The sequence below is a fragment of the Tamandua tetradactyla genome, chromosome 19, assembly GCF_023851605.1.
Source record: "Tamandua tetradactyla isolate mTamTet1 chromosome 19, mTamTet1.pri, whole genome shotgun sequence".
NCBI classification, from domain to species: domain Eukaryota; kingdom Metazoa; phylum Chordata; class Mammalia; order Pilosa; family Myrmecophagidae; genus Tamandua; species Tamandua tetradactyla.
This window is the reverse complement of record NC_135345.1, coordinates 69,347,453-69,365,639: the sequence shown is the minus strand read 5'-3', so window position 1 is coordinate 69,365,639 and position 18,187 is coordinate 69,347,453. Positions and strand designations below refer to the sequence as shown.

Here is an 18,187-nt window from a genome sequence, read left to right as displayed (position 1 = left end):
GGATGCTCTGAAAGTGACAAGGTTGACCTTGACTTTCATTGGGATTAAGTCATGCTGTTCCCCATTTAAAAACCAGTGGAAGGTGGTGTGACAGTGGCTCAGTGGCAGAATTCTTGCCATGCCAGAGACATGGGTTCAATTCCCGGTGCCTGCCCATGCAAAAAAAATAAAAATAAAAAGAACAAGAAAACTAGTGGAAATAATCCATTGTGAGCTGGATAGCTTGATATCTCCCCTGCTGCAAAACCTTTAGAAATGTTATACAGATGTACTTTTAAATGACTGCTTGAGCTGAAAATAATGTTAAGAAAATGCTCAGAGACCAAAAATGGACAGTTAGCTAAAAGAAGACTAGTGAGCTGTTAGCTTTGTTGACTCTTAGAGATGGATTACATGTCTAAGTGACCAAGCTTCTTGGGAATTAATGGTCACACAGGAATCTGAGATGCAGGCTTGCATTTGACTACAAGAGGTAATTGAAGTAAAGCTGGAGCCTCAGATAGAGCTACATCCATAGTAAGAAGGTGGATGAGAAAAATCTCTACCCATAAGAACAAGAAGCTTCTCTGTTTTTTTTCTTGGGCTCTGGGTAAAAAAATAAAAATCTTTCTTGATAACCATAGGTCTGCCTTCACACATCTTGAGAGATAAACTTTATAACCCTTCATAGTCAAGAAATCTCAAGCTGAGAAATGAATATGAAAAGTAGGATTAAGCAGATGATACCGTAGAGTGTCAGACACAAAACTAAGTAGATCTAAAGGAATATATCCGTGCCCCCAAGTAGGCCACAGTATTTTTCTATTTATAAATCTTCTTTATAGATTTAGTTCACAATCCCAAATAACAAGGCTGAAAAAGCAATTCAGCATGTTCAGGAGTTGGTGGATATAACAAACAATAGAATGAATAAAAATATAAATCTTAAAGAAGGGATTGAAATACAGTGGAGAAATCAGACACTTTGGGAAATGTAATAAAGAACAAGATACAATTTTTAGAAATGAAAAAGATAGTCTTAAAAATTGATGGATTAAACAGTAGACAAATTCAGTTGGGATAAGAATTAGTAAGTTGAAAGGTTGATCTGCGGAAATTACTGAGACTGCAGTACAGCAAAATAAGAGAAAACGTGAAAGAGGGGTTAATAGAAATGAACTTGAATAAAAAAGACCAGTTAATAAGATTGTCTTTCTAGAAGAACAATTTTAGGAAAAGGCAGTATTCGGAGAAATCACAGCTGAAAATATCCCAGGATTGATGAAACATGAATCCTGAGATTCAAGGTATTGGGGCTAGGATTTGATTTTATCCTGTTTACAAAAAGTGAGTTAACCCGTTGTGGTTTTATAGACGTTGGCAAAATACATGAAATTATCAGATCAGAGAGGCAAGGCAAAATTTCTGGGTCAGACTCGGCAAAGCAAGAAGTATGAACATCATATTTGCATCCTTTCTTCTTGTGCTCCAAGTTCTGTGAGTGTAAAACAGAGGGCTCAGATGGATCCTGTAGATGTAGTAAGTTGTGTTAGAGGAGAATAACACTGAGCTCAGGGAACCTGCTGTTTTATAGTAAGCAGAAAGCAAGCCTGCTCTTTGCCCAGTTACAACCCTAACTAATGGCCTGCCATTCATGGCATATCCAGTAAGATGTGTAGAACTGCAAGAGATTCATAGAGGAATGCCTTCCTACTGGAAGAGCACCATATTCTGATTTAGATAGATAAAACTAATTCACTTCTGGACACATTGTGGTAAGACTGAGTCATCCAGGTCATGGAAATGGGCAGCAGAGGAAAACTCTGAATGACCTTAAGACTTAAGTATGTGACCTTTGTAACCCTCACTTACCTATGTTAAAATCTGATGAATAATGCCTTCTCTACTTACCTCACAGGGTGGTCTTTAAAAATTAAAATAAGCATTGAAAATTGTATTTGTTTGCTGGCTTAAATACCAGAACTTAGTGGTTTTACTAATGACATCATAAAGCAAAAGTTTATTGTATTGTACATCTGTTGGGTCAGAAAGCTATGCTATCTGATGTATCTCCTTTAAAAATGTAATTGATACCCCTTTAAACTAGCGTAAAAATAATAATGTGGTGGCTAGGTAGGTTTGTATTTCCCAGGCAGTAACATATAAAACAAAATATCTGATAACTTAGAATATAAACTACATAAAGGATGTTATGGTTTGTCTATAATTGTGAAGCCAGTGATGATAATTGAGTTTAAACGTGGGTAGGTATTTCCATGTATTTGTTAGTTCTACTTCTAAAAGTAGATTAACCATAGAATGGAATGCAATATAATATTTTTTAGGAGCATAATATATTTTTAGTATATTGTAAATGGGTATGTTTGAGATCTGGAAGTTGTATATCACCTAAATAATTACAGATTTTCTAGTCTTTTAATTCCTTGTATTCTTCTCAACAGTGTGTAGTGTTGACTGAAATCAGACTTCCATTGCAAAAGAAGATCAATGACTTTTGCCGTTCTCAATGCCCTCCAATTAAGGTGATATTATAATTTAATAATGAGGCAGTTAACCAAAGGAACAAGAAAACTTACACTATCAGAATCTGTAACTCTACCATAGGTTATACAAGAAGCTCTCTACATGAGTACAATAACAAGACTCTTCTCTTTAATTCTGATATCATGTTCGTTTCTTATCTTTAGAAAATTGAAACAAGGGTCTAAATTTTGATTTAAGGGCAAATTGCCAAAATTAAAGAATTAAGGTTAGGATTATAAAGAATAACAAACATTGAATTCATAATCTCTTAAACTTAGTATTGATGATGGTTTTCAAGAGATTCATTGCTTCATTTAAGAAATATTCATTGAGCATCAGCTATGTACCAGACAGTTTTAGGCACTAGGAATTACATCAGTGAATAGAACAAATTTTCAAAAAATGCCAGTGCACCTATTTTGTCAGTGTTCTATTAGCCATCCCACTACTTTGTATAGTAAGTTGTATAAATTATTTTAATGGTTCATGTTACTATAGCCAAATGTTAATATACTAATTTTTGGTAGGATCAGATATGCTGCACAATAAAAATTGCTCTTTGTTACAGATATTCTGAAAGTAACTTTGATTATTAAAAAAAGCAGTTTTTAGAATGAAGACAGTGCATGTGTTATAAAAATTGTTTCTTAATGAAATATTTGTGATTGTGTTTAAGAATCCCAGTTTTTACCTTGAATGACTTGGAGTTGTGCTGTCACTTCTTCAGCCTTTTTCTGTTGATTTCACTCGCAGCCTTTTAGCTCTTCTCTGTTTTCCATTAGCTCTACTGCTTTTGGTGAATGGACGACACTCCTTCTTTTCTAGAATAACAGAAGGAAGGTTTCAGTGCTAGATCATTATATATTGTGCTTGATTTTTATGGCGCAGCAGAAATATTTATGTTTGATGATATGTTGATGTTGCCTATTTCTGAAGATACTAGCTAACCAACCACAGATACCATAATACTTGATTCATTAACTAATCTACAGACAAATAATTTATCCCATTTCAAATTCACTTTATATTCTAATGGACATATTTAATTAGAAGTGAAATTACTACGAGGACCTAAGGTAGTACTTTTTGTAATACAGATACATAAATAAGTTTGAACTTGTTTTTGTCATTTCACAGTTCATCAGTGCAGATGTACATGGAATATGGTCACGGTTGTTTTGTGATTTTGGTGATGAATTTGAAGTTTTGGATACAACTGGAGAAGAACCAAAAGAAATTTTCATTTCAAACATAACTCAGGTATGGTTGTATTGATGTGCATTATTTATAAACATTTTTTTAAGTTGATGTGACTGCTGTTTCAAATAAATAATTATTGCAGTGATGGTATTAGTATATATTATAATAATAATGATATATAAACAAATAGTAATATTATTACAATAAAATATTATAGTAGGCAGTATTTTTCATTCATTTTATGGTATTTTAAGAAAATACATGAGAAAATACTTTGTTAATTTCTTAGTTGCATTAAATTAAGTTGAAGTTAGAATATTAATTACAGACATACCTCATTTTATTGTGCTTTGATTTATTGCCCTTTGCAGGTACTATCTTTTTTACAAATTAAAGGTTGTGGCTACCCTTTATTGAGCAAGTCTATCAGCACCATTTTTGCAGTATAGGTGCTCACTTCATGTCTCATGTCTCTGTGTCACATTTCAAACTTTTTCAGTATTATCGTATTTGTTATGATGATCAGAGATCTTTGATGTTACTGTTGTAATTGTTTTGGAACACCATGAACCACACCCATATAAGAAGGTGAACTTAATTGATAAATGTTGTGTGTGTTTTAACTGCTCCACCGACTGGCCATTCCCTGCCTATCTTTCTTCAGGCTTCCCTATTCTCAAGACACTACAGTATTGAAATGAATCCAGTTAATAACCCAAGTGTTCAAGTAAAAGGAAGAGTTGTGCTTCTCTCATCTTAAACCAAAAGCTAGAAATGATTAAGCTAACTGAGGAAGACATGTCAAAACCCATGGTAGGCCAAAAACTAGGCCGCTTGCACCAGGCAGTTAGTCAAGTTGTTAAAGCGAAGGAAAAGTTCTTGAAGGAAATAAGTGCTACTCCAGTGAACACACAAATAGTAAAGCAGAATGGCCTTATTACTGATAGGGGGAAAATTTTAGTGGTCTGAATAGAAGATCAAACTAGCCACAATATTCACTTCAGCCAATGCCTAATCTACAGTAAGGCCCTAAATCGTCAATTCTGTGGAGGCTAAGAGAGGTGAAGAAAGCTGAAGAAGACATATTTGAAGCTAACAGCTGCTGCTTCATGAAGTTTTAATTATAAGGAAGGAAATCATCTCCATAGCATCAGAGTGCAAAGTAAAGCAGCAAGTGCTTATGTAGAGGCTGCAGCATGTTAGCCAGAAGCTCTAGCAAAGATAATTGATGAAGTGTTTACCCTAAATAACAGATTTTCAATGTAGACAGAACAGGTTTCATTAGAAGAAGATGCTACTTAGGACTTTCCTAGGTAGGGAGGAGAAATAAATTCCTGGCTTCAAAGCTTCAAAAGGACACAATGACTCTTGTTAGCGGTTAATGCAGCTGGTGACTTAAAGTAGAAACCAGTGCTCATTTACCATTCTGAAAATCCTTTAGAGCCCTTAAGAATTATGCTAAGTCTGCTCTGCTCTATAAATGGAGCAACAAAGCCTGGATGACAGCACGTCTGTTTACAATGTGGTTTACTGAATATTTTAAGTTCAACTGTTGAGACCTACAAAAGGAATCTTTGAAAAGAAAGATTCCTTTCAGAATTTTTAAGGGCTTATTGACAATGCAGCTGATCACCCAAGAGGTTCTGATGGAGATGTACAAGATTAATGTTTCAATGCCTGCTAACAACAGCTATTCTGCAGCCCATTGATCAAGGAGTAGTTTCAACTTTCAGATCTTATTATGTAAGATATATTGTCATAAGACTATAAGTGTCACAGATAGTGATTCCTCTGATGGGTCTGGGCAAAGTGAGTTGAGAATCTTCTGGAAAGGACTCACCATTCTGGATGCCATTAAGACCATTTCTGATTTACAGAAAGGGGTCAAAATATCAACATTAACAGGAGTTTGGAAGAAGTTGATTCCAACCTTCGTGGATAACTTTGACAGGATCAAGACATCATGAAGGATATAGCTGCAGATGTGGTGGAAGTGGCAAGAGAACTAGAATTAGAAATGGAGCCTGAAGGTATAAGGAAATTGCTGCAATCTTATGATAAAACTTGAACAGCTGAGCTTATGGATGAGCAAAGAAAGTGGTTTCTTGAGGTGTAACCTACTCCTATTGAAAATGCTGTGAACAATGTTAGAATAGTCACACAAAGGTTTTAGAATATTATATAAACTTAGTTAATAAAGCACGACAAGGTTTGAGAAGATTGACTCCAATTTTGAAAGAAGTTCTACTCTGGGTAAAATGTTATTAAACTGTTATCACCTGCTACAGAGAAATGTTTCATGAAAGGAAGAGTCAATCCATGAGACAAACTTCACTGTTGTCTTACTTTAAGAAATCACCACGACCACCCCAACCTTTAGCAACCACTCACTATCTTGATCAGTCAGTAGCCATCAGCATCAAGGCAAGACCCTCCACCAGCAAAAAGATTTTGACTTGCTAAAGGCTCAGATGATTTTTAGCATTTTTTAGCAATAAAGTACTTTTCACTTAAGGTTATGAACATTGGGTTTTTTTAGACATAATGCTATAGCATACTTAATAGTCTACTATAGTGTAGACATAACTTTTCTTCTGCACTGGGAAGCAAAAAATTGAGTGGCTTACTTTACTGACATGTATTGTTTATTGTGGTACTCTGGAACCTAATCCACAGTATCTCTGAGATATGCCTGTAATTGTTAGGAGTGTTCTAGGATTCCCTCTTTATATGACTTAGTATAGACAGATCAACATTTGCATATGCCATAGGTTTTAATTTTGTTCTTTTTCATGTTCCTATGAGACGCAAATTATGATTGTTTACTGGACTGTGTCAGATCATGGATGTATTAAGTATGTCATCTTTTATGCAAAGGCTTTCCTAATGTATATTTCTAAAACTTTATTTGGAGAGAGTAAGATATTTATGAATTAATTAACTTCCAAAATAAAAAAGTCTGAATTTTTAACCAAACTGTCTTGATATCATATAAGCTTATATTATTATTTCTTAAAAGAAATGTAGAACTCATTATGATTGCTTTTTACTGTTCTTTTTAGCCTAAATAAATAATTTACTTAATTTGCACTTTCTGTAATCATCTTATATTAAAGCCCCAAAGAAGTCAAATATAATGGAATGATAACATAGTTTGATGTGTTAGTGTATGGGCTTCTATCTTTTAGCTTTTTTTTTTTTTTTTTTTTTGCCTTTCTCATCCCTTTTTAAGAAATACTCATTGAAAAATCATACTCTGTATCTATCTGCCTATGGAACTATTTATTATTCCACCTAAGTTATTCTTTCAGCCATATTAATATAGTCAACTTTTTACCTTCTCTGATTGGTTTTTAGTTTGTCCCTGAGAATATCACATTGTTAGAATAAGCTCTGTGGGGTAGTATGGATTCTTGTTTAGAATATACACAGTTATGAGATAAAATGAAAATTTCATTGATTTTATGTAGCTTAAATTATATAATCTCTTTATCACATGTAGAATTGTATGTAATTTGAAATTTCCTGTCCTTTGACCCATCCCATCCATCCTCTTTGGAAATATATGTCAGCTCTATTATTTTTTCCTAACATAATAAGCTGAGTTATGCAATATTTCTGTACTTTAAACCATTGGGCAAGCTGAACCACTGGCAAACTAACAGTTTCTCTGCTTTCTCTCTCACATTTGTTTCACTTGAAGTTAGAGACTCTCATTCTTTAATGCAAAGTTTTTTATAATAACATGACTTTAAAACTTATATTAGATACGTTTTTTCAAGTCATAAACATCTTTGAATCTATGAAATATTTTAACATTCTGTGTGCAATTCTTAAATATGCCCCCATATAGAAATTATTTCTTCAGTGTTTATAATAAAAAAATTCATCACTATTTCATAACATTTTTTTTAAAGACTTGGTTTTGCTAAGGGAAGAGAATTATTTGAAATATTATTGTTTGGGGAATTTTATAACATGGTCCTATTTTTTCAAAGTTGCATAAACTTGTGTCTTTAACAAATTGCTTTTATTTTTAGGCTAATCCTGGCATTGTCACTTGTCTTGAAAATCATCCTCACAAACTTCAGTCAGGACAGTTCCTAACATTTCGAGAAATTCATGGAATGACAGGGTTAAATGGGTCTACACACCAAATAACTGGTAAGTTGATTTATTTTATTAATTCATATGTACTTATTGATTATCCAGTACATTTATAATTCATACATTATGCTCAGAATTGGTAACATAACATCAATTTAGAGAGACATGCTCTCTAGTTCTTGGCCTCAGAACTTTCATTCCAAGTGAAACAATGTTAACATTAAATCATGGTGATATAAAGAGAATACCATGCATTCTGGGAACTCCAGCCTCAGCAAGTAAGCCTATCTAATTTGCGGATAGTAGTAGCAGGGACAGAGTATCTTGGTTAGAAAGCTGAAGTTTATTTTGGGAAAAGTATACTAGGCAGAGACAAGCAAGAAAAAGCTCAGATGCAAGACAGAACTCAAGAAACCAAAAGACATACTTTACAAGGGCTGTTGGTGAGAATTGAGATAGTGAGGGCCTCGACATTAAGAAGAAACTGTTATCTCTTTTGAAGTCAGTGAAGATTCCAACAAGGTCATTTTTTTGTTGTGATGCCATTCATTTAGGGAGTGCCAAAAAGGAAATAGGTTTTGTAGTGAGGATAATGAGTACAATTTAGGCCTGTTGAGTGACATGGCAGTGAGATATCCAAGTAGAGATTGTCTAGATGTTACATGAGTATAGGTTTTTGTTCAGCAGCCTTGGATAAAAGGATGAATGGATGTGACTGCAGGCAAGTTTGTAAGTTTGTGGGAAAGAAGTTGAAGATGTCTGTCTTCTCAGTGGACTAAGATAAGATTATTCTGTCTGGGTGAGAAGAAAGTTGACAAGACCAGAGGTTTGAGAAGAGTAACTATTTTTAAAAATAGTAAGAGTATCAGGCAATATTTAGAACCTCCTTGAAATGAAAGAAAATGGATTTGCTATAGTGTTAATCTGTATGATTTGTGATTTTTTCCTTTAGCCATATTTAAAAGAGTTCAAGGCAATGCTGGACAATCATGCTCAATTATTAGAGCATGGTTACACCTGTTCAGATGAGATTCTGTATTATCTTTAAGGCACTTGAAAATATGATTGTGCAATTAGTCCATAAACTAGTAAATGAAATTGCTTCTTTTTTTCCCTAACAACTATAAAATAGATCCTTAGTGAGGAAAACTTCGAGTTCTGCTATGAATTCTTTTTAGATGAATAGCTTTTGAGTCCATTTAAGTATCTTTGGTAAGAATAGTATTTGATTTTGTTTCCTGAGCCACATCTAAGTATTTATAATACAGGTTGAAATCATTGATATTAGAGAATTTGTATCTGTTTTTGCAAAAATTGACTGAATATAGTTTATTTAGTATTATCATTGGTTGTTTTGGAGTCCATACTCTGGATGGTGGTAATTGATCAGAATTTTCAGGCTACCCTGTAAAAGTAGGAGCCACTGGATATGAAAGAATGAAGATAAAGAAAATCTGTTTTTTTGTACTAAAAGGTTCATTGAGGTAGGGGGAGAAAACTCAAATAGCATAGCTGTATATGAAGATTTTTTTTCTTTAATGTTTCTTAATTGATACTTTCTGCTCAAAGATAATTCTTAAGAAATGAAACATCATTTTTAATAGCAAAAAATTATGCTTATTCTAGGAATACATATATGTATATATGTTTAAATAAAGTTAAAAATTAGTCCTACTTCAGACCTCCTCCCCTCTCCAGTGGTAATAGCAGTTGAGTTTAAAGTATGCCCTTCTGATCTTTTTTCTCTACTTATCATATAAGACTGAGGGGATTACTGTGTATTATTTTACTTTTTTTTCAATAAGCAAATAGTTCACAAACAAGAATGGGTTAAAGTTTTCAGTGAAGAGCCAATCCTTGGCTCCCATTACCTCATTTTTCATCCATTCACAACAGGTAACAACTGTTTTCTTAATTTTCTTATGTATCTTTTCAGAGTTCCTATATTTTTTTTACGTAAACGGTATCTTATACATAATGCAATCTTTTCCCTTTTCATTTAATGAAATATAGTGATCAATCCATAATTTCAGAACATCCTTTATTTTATTTTATTTTACACCTGTATATTTATTGTATGGATGAAAAAATGGTATCACAATATGACTTTAATTTGCATTTTTCTTAGAAATGTGGTTGATGGTATAGAGCTTCATCTTTTTCTTTTTATGTGAACTATTCTTTGCGCATTATTCCATTGTTGTTGATCATTTTCTTATCCATTCCCTAGAACTCTTACTATAGAGAGCATATTTGCCCTGTGTTACATTAGTTACAAATATATTTCCTAGTTTGGCCTTTATCTTTGAGTTTGCTTGTGTTGGGATTTTTGCACACATACACACACACACACACACATATAAAAAATCAGATTTTTTTCTTTTATGGCTTCTGAATTTGAGTCATAGTTAGAAAAGTCTTCCTGCAACCAGAGTTTTACAGGAATTATTTTCCCATGCTTTTACCTGGAAACTTTTGGGCATCTTTTTTCACATTTTGAAAAAGTATTTTTCTGGATGGCTTTTTCCCCCAAAATTTTTATCTGAATAATTTATCTTTCTCTCCCTGATTTTATGTGACACTTTTTTGTTTGTTTGTTTGTTTATTAACTTCCTTTTTGTATTTAGGTCTGTTTCTAAATTTTCTGATTTGTTCCATTTGTCTGCCTGTCTATTCATGAGTCATGTTAAGTCCTAATGATCTATCTAGCTACTATCTTCAAGTTTAAATACTTGTATCATTATATATAATGTTTTGTTGGCTTGTTTTTTGTTTTGTTTTTTTTCCTTTTAGTGGTGTCACCATTTTCTTTTAGCATTGGTGATACTAAAGAACTGGAGCCATATTTACATGGAGGCATAGCTGTCCAAATTAAGACTCCTAAAACATTTTGCTTTGTAAGTATTTTTTTTTCTGCTTTAAAAAATACATTTTTAAAGGAGAAGAATACCAGAAGAGAAAAAGAGTAATAGCATAAATACTTAGTTAACCAAGCAAATAGTTAACTTAAAGTATGAACAGATTTTGCTTTTACATTTGTACCCACTTTGAAGAAAACAGAATCAATCTAGGAAATAAACTGATACCAACAAAAACAGTTGTACATTGTCTACAGCTAGAGGACTGTACATGATTGAAATAAATACGAATACCCCAAAGATACTACATCTTCCTGAATCATCAGAGTTGACCATATTCTTATAATTTACTTCCTGAGACAAGTGATAAAATTAATGTATTTAGAAAGATTTAGCTTGAGTGAAAATGCTGTGTTTTGCTTTGTTATTCACTTATTTAAGTTTCAAAGTAAAATAAATATTTATTTTCTTTATCATACTTGTTAATTCAGGTTTTTAAATTTTAATTTAGTTTTTAAAATTTTTAAAACTGAATATTGGAAGTGTAAAGTAATTTTTCTAAATTCATGGCATTAAAAGGAAAATGTGAATAGCTGAATAGAGAGGATCTCCTGCTGTTTAAATCCTTAGGCCACTCACAGTAAAAGCTATTTGTGCACATCTCTTTTTTCTTGCAGCTTCTCAAGGTTTTAAATTGATTGCCTTCTCTTTTTCATACCTATTAACAACTATAGTCCTCTGCAAGGCTTTCTCCAAACCAAAGTTAGAATAATATAATAGATTGAATAGTCAGATTTGTCCCTGTCACCATCTACAGGTTTTTAATTGGATAGTTTATATCTCAAATTTCAGATTGGGTGGGTGTTTTGAGATGTTTTCATTTTCAGGTTTTTTTCCCTTTATATCATTTGCTAACGTGAGATAAAAATAAATATGCTAGCTTTTATGGTAAAATAATAGATTTTTTTCAACTGTACAAATGTTTTCACCAGTTCTTCCCAAACTTACTGTATGGTTCAGGTTATCTTATTGTACCTAACAGAAAAAGAAATGTGGTAATAAGACAAAGAGATATGGTAGCTATTTTATGTTTCTATTAAAGCATACAGGCCAACCTTGTTTGTTTTCAGACCTTTGGGAAAGATCCATTGCTTTTAGTGCTCTAACTTATAACCAGTATATTTTGTCAGGCTGAGTAATCACTCACTTGCTCTGAAATCAATGTTTTTTCTATTAGGAACCACTGGAGAAGCAGATAAAACATCCAAAGTGCCTTATTGCGGATTTTAGCAAACCTGAGGTAAAAAGTACTTTGTAGGGTTGAGCGAAACAGCAGAATGGAGTGTAGATTGATTATAAAATTAAAATAGAATAACAAAGTATATATCTTTCTGTCAGGTTTTCTTAATAAAGGTGTTGTCACATATCTAAAGTTGACCCCTCAATATTAAAAAAAGGAATTTGTGTCATGAAAAATATTAGAATACTGGAGAGTTTACTTTTATACTGATTTACTAGCATTGATACTGAAAAGATGATATAATTTATGCAAAGATTATTAAAGGATTTTTGAAACATTTAGAGTTTTATGTATTCCATATCATATTTCTTCAGCAACAACGACAAGATCCTGGAAGCTTAAATTCAGTTTTTTAAAATCCCTGGATATAGTTCTGTAGCAGTAAATGTATTTGTGATAAGGAGAACAATTATGTTAACAATTTTCAAATTTTTAATGTTAGAGAAAAGGATGAGATGATCTTGTACTATTTTTTGTTGTTCAGGCAGTATTACGATAAGTTTCATGTGGTGTGACCTAGTAAAAACTAGCTAGGTTTGGAAAGGAAATTTGGATCTAATTCTTAAATATTTTTATGATGTTGCTGTCAAGTAATTTAACTTCTTTAAGCCTCAGTTTCCTCATCTGTTAAATAAAGATAATAGCGTTAAGCTAATCTGTTTATTGTGATGATTTAATTATGTTCTTTAGAAACTTAGCACATTTCCTAGCACATTATAACCATACAGTGTTGACTGATTTTAAATGTTCTAAATAGGCACCATTACAGATTCACACAGCTATGCTTGCCTTGGACCAGTTTCAGGAGAACTACAGTCGCAAGCCAAATATTGGGTAATGCTCTTTGTTTAAAGATAATTTTTTTCCTTGTTAAAATCAGTTTTTCAGAAATTACGGATTTTTTAAAAACAAATAAAAACTAAATCTAACTTAAAGTTGCAACATCACTAGACATGCCGAACTGTGAAGTATTGATAATGATCTTCTATTTTTTTCTGATGGAGGTAGGATTGGTTTATATTTTTCTCTTCTATCTTATTAATATTAAATCAGAAGAACTGTTGTAAAAGATTTTTATCTCATTTATTTAAAATAAATCTTATTTATGTATTGTCCTTAATGAGCCATTCTTAGCATGACTTTTTAAATAGTTGTATTAATTTCATGAGTCAGTTACTTTAAGTCGGTGAAGAACACTGTGCTCCTGTTAACAGAATTCCACATTCTTTTGTTTGTTTCCTGAGTTTTAATTTTGCATATGACTTACTGTTTATAACAATTGAGAAAATAGAAATTGGAGTGCTTTGTATTGTATTTCTAGGTGTCGACAAGATGCAGAAGAGCTGTTGAAACTAGCAACATCTATAAGTGATACCTTGGAAGAGAAGGTGAATATTTCAAAGTTATGGCTGTCAAGATATTTGTTTCTAAAACATCAGTGGTTTATATATTAATATTCTCTTATCCTTCAAATCCTAACTTTGTTATTTACTGACTGAAACTGGGCAAGTTACTTGACTTCATTATGCTTTACTTTAAAAACCTATTAAATGGAGTTAATGATAGGACCTATCTAAGTTGGGGACATTAAATAATTTGATTTTGTAAAGCACTTAGAATAGTATGTGACATATAGTAATTTGTGTTTGCTGTTGCTTTTGTCATATTATTAGGATTAGTATTATTCTTTATCATTGTATTCTAATTTACTTGGTTTGGTTGCCTACTGAAACTTACTATATAAAGTTGTCAGGTTTCTTATAACTCAGCCCTTTCATATGTTTTATATTCACATCCCTTAATTATATTTTGCATTTCTGATTTGGACTTGAATATCACCTAGAAAAATTTTTTTCATGTTATGAAACCAGTACCTGTCATCCAGTAGTTTTGTTTTAGCAGCTACTGGCATAGCAGTGTTTGTACAATTATTTGAAATAGTTTTTTTGTTTTTATTTTATAAAATCAGAAGGAAAATGAAAGTCTTAACAATAGTAAGAAGTTTTCATCTGTTGCTTTATGTAATTCAAACAAAGAAAGAAGTAATAAATGCACCCAAAGTAGCAAATCATTACCCATAAATGAAAGACCTTTCATTGCATATGTAGTAATGAGGGGAAAAAAATAATGTGTAAGAAGCTAGAACTAGATTGTTTAAGACTGTGATTAAGAGGAAATATGTGATTAAAGATTTATCAGGTTTACTGATGTATAATTTACGTAGAGTAAATCTCACCTACATGGGTGTACAGTTAGGTATACAAAATTCTTTACCCAATTCAAGTATACTCCATCACACATAAGATATGAAACATTTCTACAGTGCCAAAAAAATTCCCTCATGTCTCTTTATAATCATCCCCATCCTCCCCAACCAAACCTTGGTAGCCACATTGTATTTTGCCATTTCAGATAAGTAGAATCAGCCATTTGACCCTGGTTTCTTTCCCTGAGAAAAATGAATTTTTCATTCATGTTGTTGGATATTCATGCCTGTGTATTACAAAGTAATATTCCACTGTATAGATACAGTATTTCATTGTATAAATATACCACAGTTGATTAATATTTGAGTTTTTTTCAGTTTGGACAATGATGAATGAAATCTCTGCATTCATTTGTGTACAGATTTTGATGTGGACATGTTTTCATTTCTCTTTGGTAGATAGCTAGGAGTGTATTTGAATCATATAGTAAATGTATGTTTACCTTTCTAGGAAACTGCTAGACTGTTTTATAATGGCAGTACCATTTTGCATTCCCACCAGAAAAATATGATTTTCAGTTGGTGTGCATTCTTAACCATTTTAATATGTAATCTGGTATCATGATTCTAATTTGCATTTCACTGTTGGCTGTGAATTTGAGCTTTTCATGTGCTTAGTTGCCATTAGCATCTCTGGTAAATTGTCTAGTTACATCTTTTGCCTGTTTTTCCATGGGGATGTCTGTTTTCCTATTGATAAGAGTTCTTAATAAATGCTGGGTATCAGTGCTTTAGCTGACAAATGTTCTAATTTGCTAGTTGCCGAGATGCAATATACCAGAAATAGAATGGTTTTTAAAAAGGGGAATTTAATAAGTTGCTAGTTTACAGTTATAAGGCTGAGAAAATGTCCCAATTACAACAGGTCTATAGAAATGTCCAATTAAGGGCATCTAGGGAAAGATACCTTGGTTCAAGAAGACTGATGAAGTTCAGGGTTTCTCTCTCAAGTGAGAAGGCACATGTGAACACAAACTTTCTCTCTTATCTGGAAAGGCACATGGTGAACACCGTTAGGGTTCTTCTCTCATCTGGAAGGGCACATGGTGAACATGGTATCATCTGCTAGCTTCTTCTCCTGGCTTCCTTTTCCATGAAGCTCCCCGGGAGGTGTTTTCCTTCTTCATCTCCAAAGGTCACTGGCTGGTGGACTCTGCTTCTCATGCTATGTTGTTCTGCTCTCTTCTCTCTGAATCTCTTTCTTTCTCCAAAATATTTCCTCTTTTATAGGACTCCAGAAACTTATCAAGACCCACTCAAATGGGTGAAGACATGTTATCACCTAATCCAGTTTAACAACCACTCTTGATTAAATCCATCTCCAGGGAGATGATCTCATTACAGTTTCAAATATACAGTATTGAATAGGGATTATTCTGCCTTTACGAAATGGGACTTAGATTAAAACATAGCTTTTCTGGGGGACATACATCCTTTCAAACCATTATACATGTGTTACAAATATTCTCTTCTATTGTGTGAATTTTCTTTTCACTTTATTATACTTTCTTTGGAAGAGCCAAAGTTTTAAATTTTGATGAAGTCCAATTTGTGCCCTTTTTGTCCTGTCTACATAAGAAGGCTTTTCTTAAGCCAGGGTCACAAATCTTTTCTCCTGTGTTTTCTTCTAGAAGTTTTGTAGTTTCAGTGCATCGTGAGTTCATTTTTGAATGCCATGCAAAGTATAGGCTAAGGGTTTTTTTTATATATATATATGAATGTATAGTATTTCTAGCCCATTTGTCTAACAAACTATTGTTTGTTTATTGAGCAGCCTTGACATTTTTGCCAACAGATTATTGACCCTATATGTGTAGGTCTGCTTCTGACCTCTGTGTTCTTCAGCTGATCAATGGTTCTATCTTTTTGCCTAGTACCATACTGTTTTGATGGCAGTAGCTTTAGAGTAAGTGTTAAAATCAGGTTTTGTCTCTCATGTACATTTTGCAGAAAAAGCTGGCAGTTTATGGCATTCCCTAGTTCTTATGTTTTAAATTTTTTCTAGTCTTCATACTTGAATGGCAGCTTGTAAGTAACATGGTCTTTTTGCCTTGTATATTTTTTCCTTCATCTATAACATCTCATAGTTCTACCAGGTATTCTCAGGGGTGATTTTTCAGGTCAGTTTTCCTAGGAGAACAATGAACCTATTTCAATATGTAGATTCAGATTTAATTGTTTATTCTCTTTTTTAGGTGGGTAGGTTCACTTGTTTCTCTTCTTAGTGCATAAATATACAAAACAAAGTGCATAAATATAAGAATCATTTTTGTCCCAAAGGAGAAGAGAAGAGTAAAGGGTTAGGAAGATTAGTAGAGGATATAATGGGAGAAGACTTCCCAACCCTAATAAAGGATATAAATATATAAATCAAAGAAGCCCAAGGAACTCAAATAGAATAAATCCAAAAAGGACTTCCCCAGGACACATACTAATCAGTTGCCAAATGTTGAAGAGAAGTAGAAAATCATGAAAGCAATGAGACAAAGACAATTTACTACATACAAGGGAAACCAAATAAGACTAAGTTCACAATACTCGAGTGGCACTATGGAGGCAAGAAGGCAATGAGATGATATATTTAAGATCCTGAAAGAGCAAGACTTCCGCCCAAGAATACTATACCCAGCGAAATTGTCCTTCAAAACTGAGGGAGAGATTAAAATTTTCACATACCAACAAATGCTGAAAGAGTTTGTCACCAAGAGACCAGCACTACAAGAAATACTAATGGGCATTCTGCTGGCTGAACAGAAAAAAGGCAGGAGAGGAAGGTCTGAAGGAGGGCACAGAATTAAAGAGAACCAGTAAAAGTAACTTAAAGGATAAAAAGAGAAAGAAGTTAAAAATATATAGATCTGATCCAAAGATAAGGTGGTAGATTCAAGAAATGCCTTTACAGTAATAATTTTGAATGTTAATGGTCTAAACTTACCAATTAAAAGATACAGATTAGTGAAATTGAATAAGAAATATAATCCAGCTATATGCTACTCACAAGAGACTCACCTTAGACAACAAGGATACAAATAGATTGAAAGTGAAAGGATGGAAAAAGATGTTCCACGCAAGCTGTAACCAAAAGAATGCAGGAAGAGCTATACTAATATCAGACAAAATACACTTTAAATACAGAGACATCATAAGAGGTAAAGAAGGACACTATATATATTAATAAAAGGGACAGTTCACCAAGCCTAAATGACAATCATAAATGTTTATTATCCCAATCAAGGAACTCCAAAGTACATGAGACAGACATTGGCAAAACTGAAGGGAGTGATACACGTTTCAACAATAATAGTAGGAGACTTCAATACACCACTCTCCTCTGTAGATAAAATAATGAGACAGAGGATCAAGAAGGAAATAGAGAATTTAGGAATTTGATAAATAAATTAGACCTAATCAGAACTTATGGGATGCAGTAAAGGCCATGCTGAGAGGGAAATTTATTGCCCTAAATGCCTATAAAAGAGGAAAATAAAAATCAAGGATTTACCAGCTTACTGGAAGGAACTTGAACAGCAGAGTAACCCCATAGCAAATAGAAGAGAAATAACAAAGATTAAAGTATAATTGAATGGGAGAACAAGAGAAACAATAGAAAGAATCAATTAAACCAAAAGTTGGTTCTTTGAGAAAATCCGTGAAATGAATGGACTACTAGCAAGGCTAACAAAAAAACAGAGAAGATGCAAATAAACAAAATCAGAAATGAGAGAGGGATTGTTACCAAAGACCCTGAAGAAATAAAATCATAAGAACATACTATGAACAGCTATACACCAATAAACTAGACAACTTAGATGAAATAGACAATTTCTTGGAAACATATGAACAAGCTATGCTGCCTCAAGAAGAAATAAAAGATCTCAGCAAACCAGTCACAAGTAAAGAGATTCGATCAGTCATCAAATATCTTTCTACCAA

At 33.0% G+C, this 18,187-nt stretch overlaps 1 protein-coding gene across 4 annotated transcripts in view; it reads left to right on the top strand.

Annotated features, from left to right (window-relative positions):
* UBA6 (ubiquitin like modifier activating enzyme 6) overlaps positions 1-18,187 on the top strand; it is a 127,307-nt gene that overhangs the window by 33,328 nt on the left and 75,792 nt on the right. For all 4 annotated transcript variants that reach the window (XR_013165897.1, XM_077137007.1, XM_077137005.1 and 1 more), the window contains exons 7-13: positions 2,442-2,522; positions 3,661-3,783; positions 7,764-7,887; positions 10,624-10,727; positions 11,926-11,988; positions 12,746-12,822; positions 13,310-13,376. Coding sequence is in view for 3 of the 4 variants with exons in the window: in XM_077137007.1 (XP_076993122.1) it covers positions 2,442-2,522; positions 3,661-3,783; positions 7,764-7,887; positions 10,624-10,727; positions 11,926-11,988; positions 12,746-12,822; positions 13,310-13,376 (639 nt within the window). In the remaining variant the exon portion in view is untranslated. The remainder of the gene's footprint in view (positions 1-2,441; positions 2,523-3,660; positions 3,784-7,763; positions 7,888-10,623; positions 10,728-11,925; positions 11,989-12,745; positions 12,823-13,309; positions 13,377-18,187) is intronic.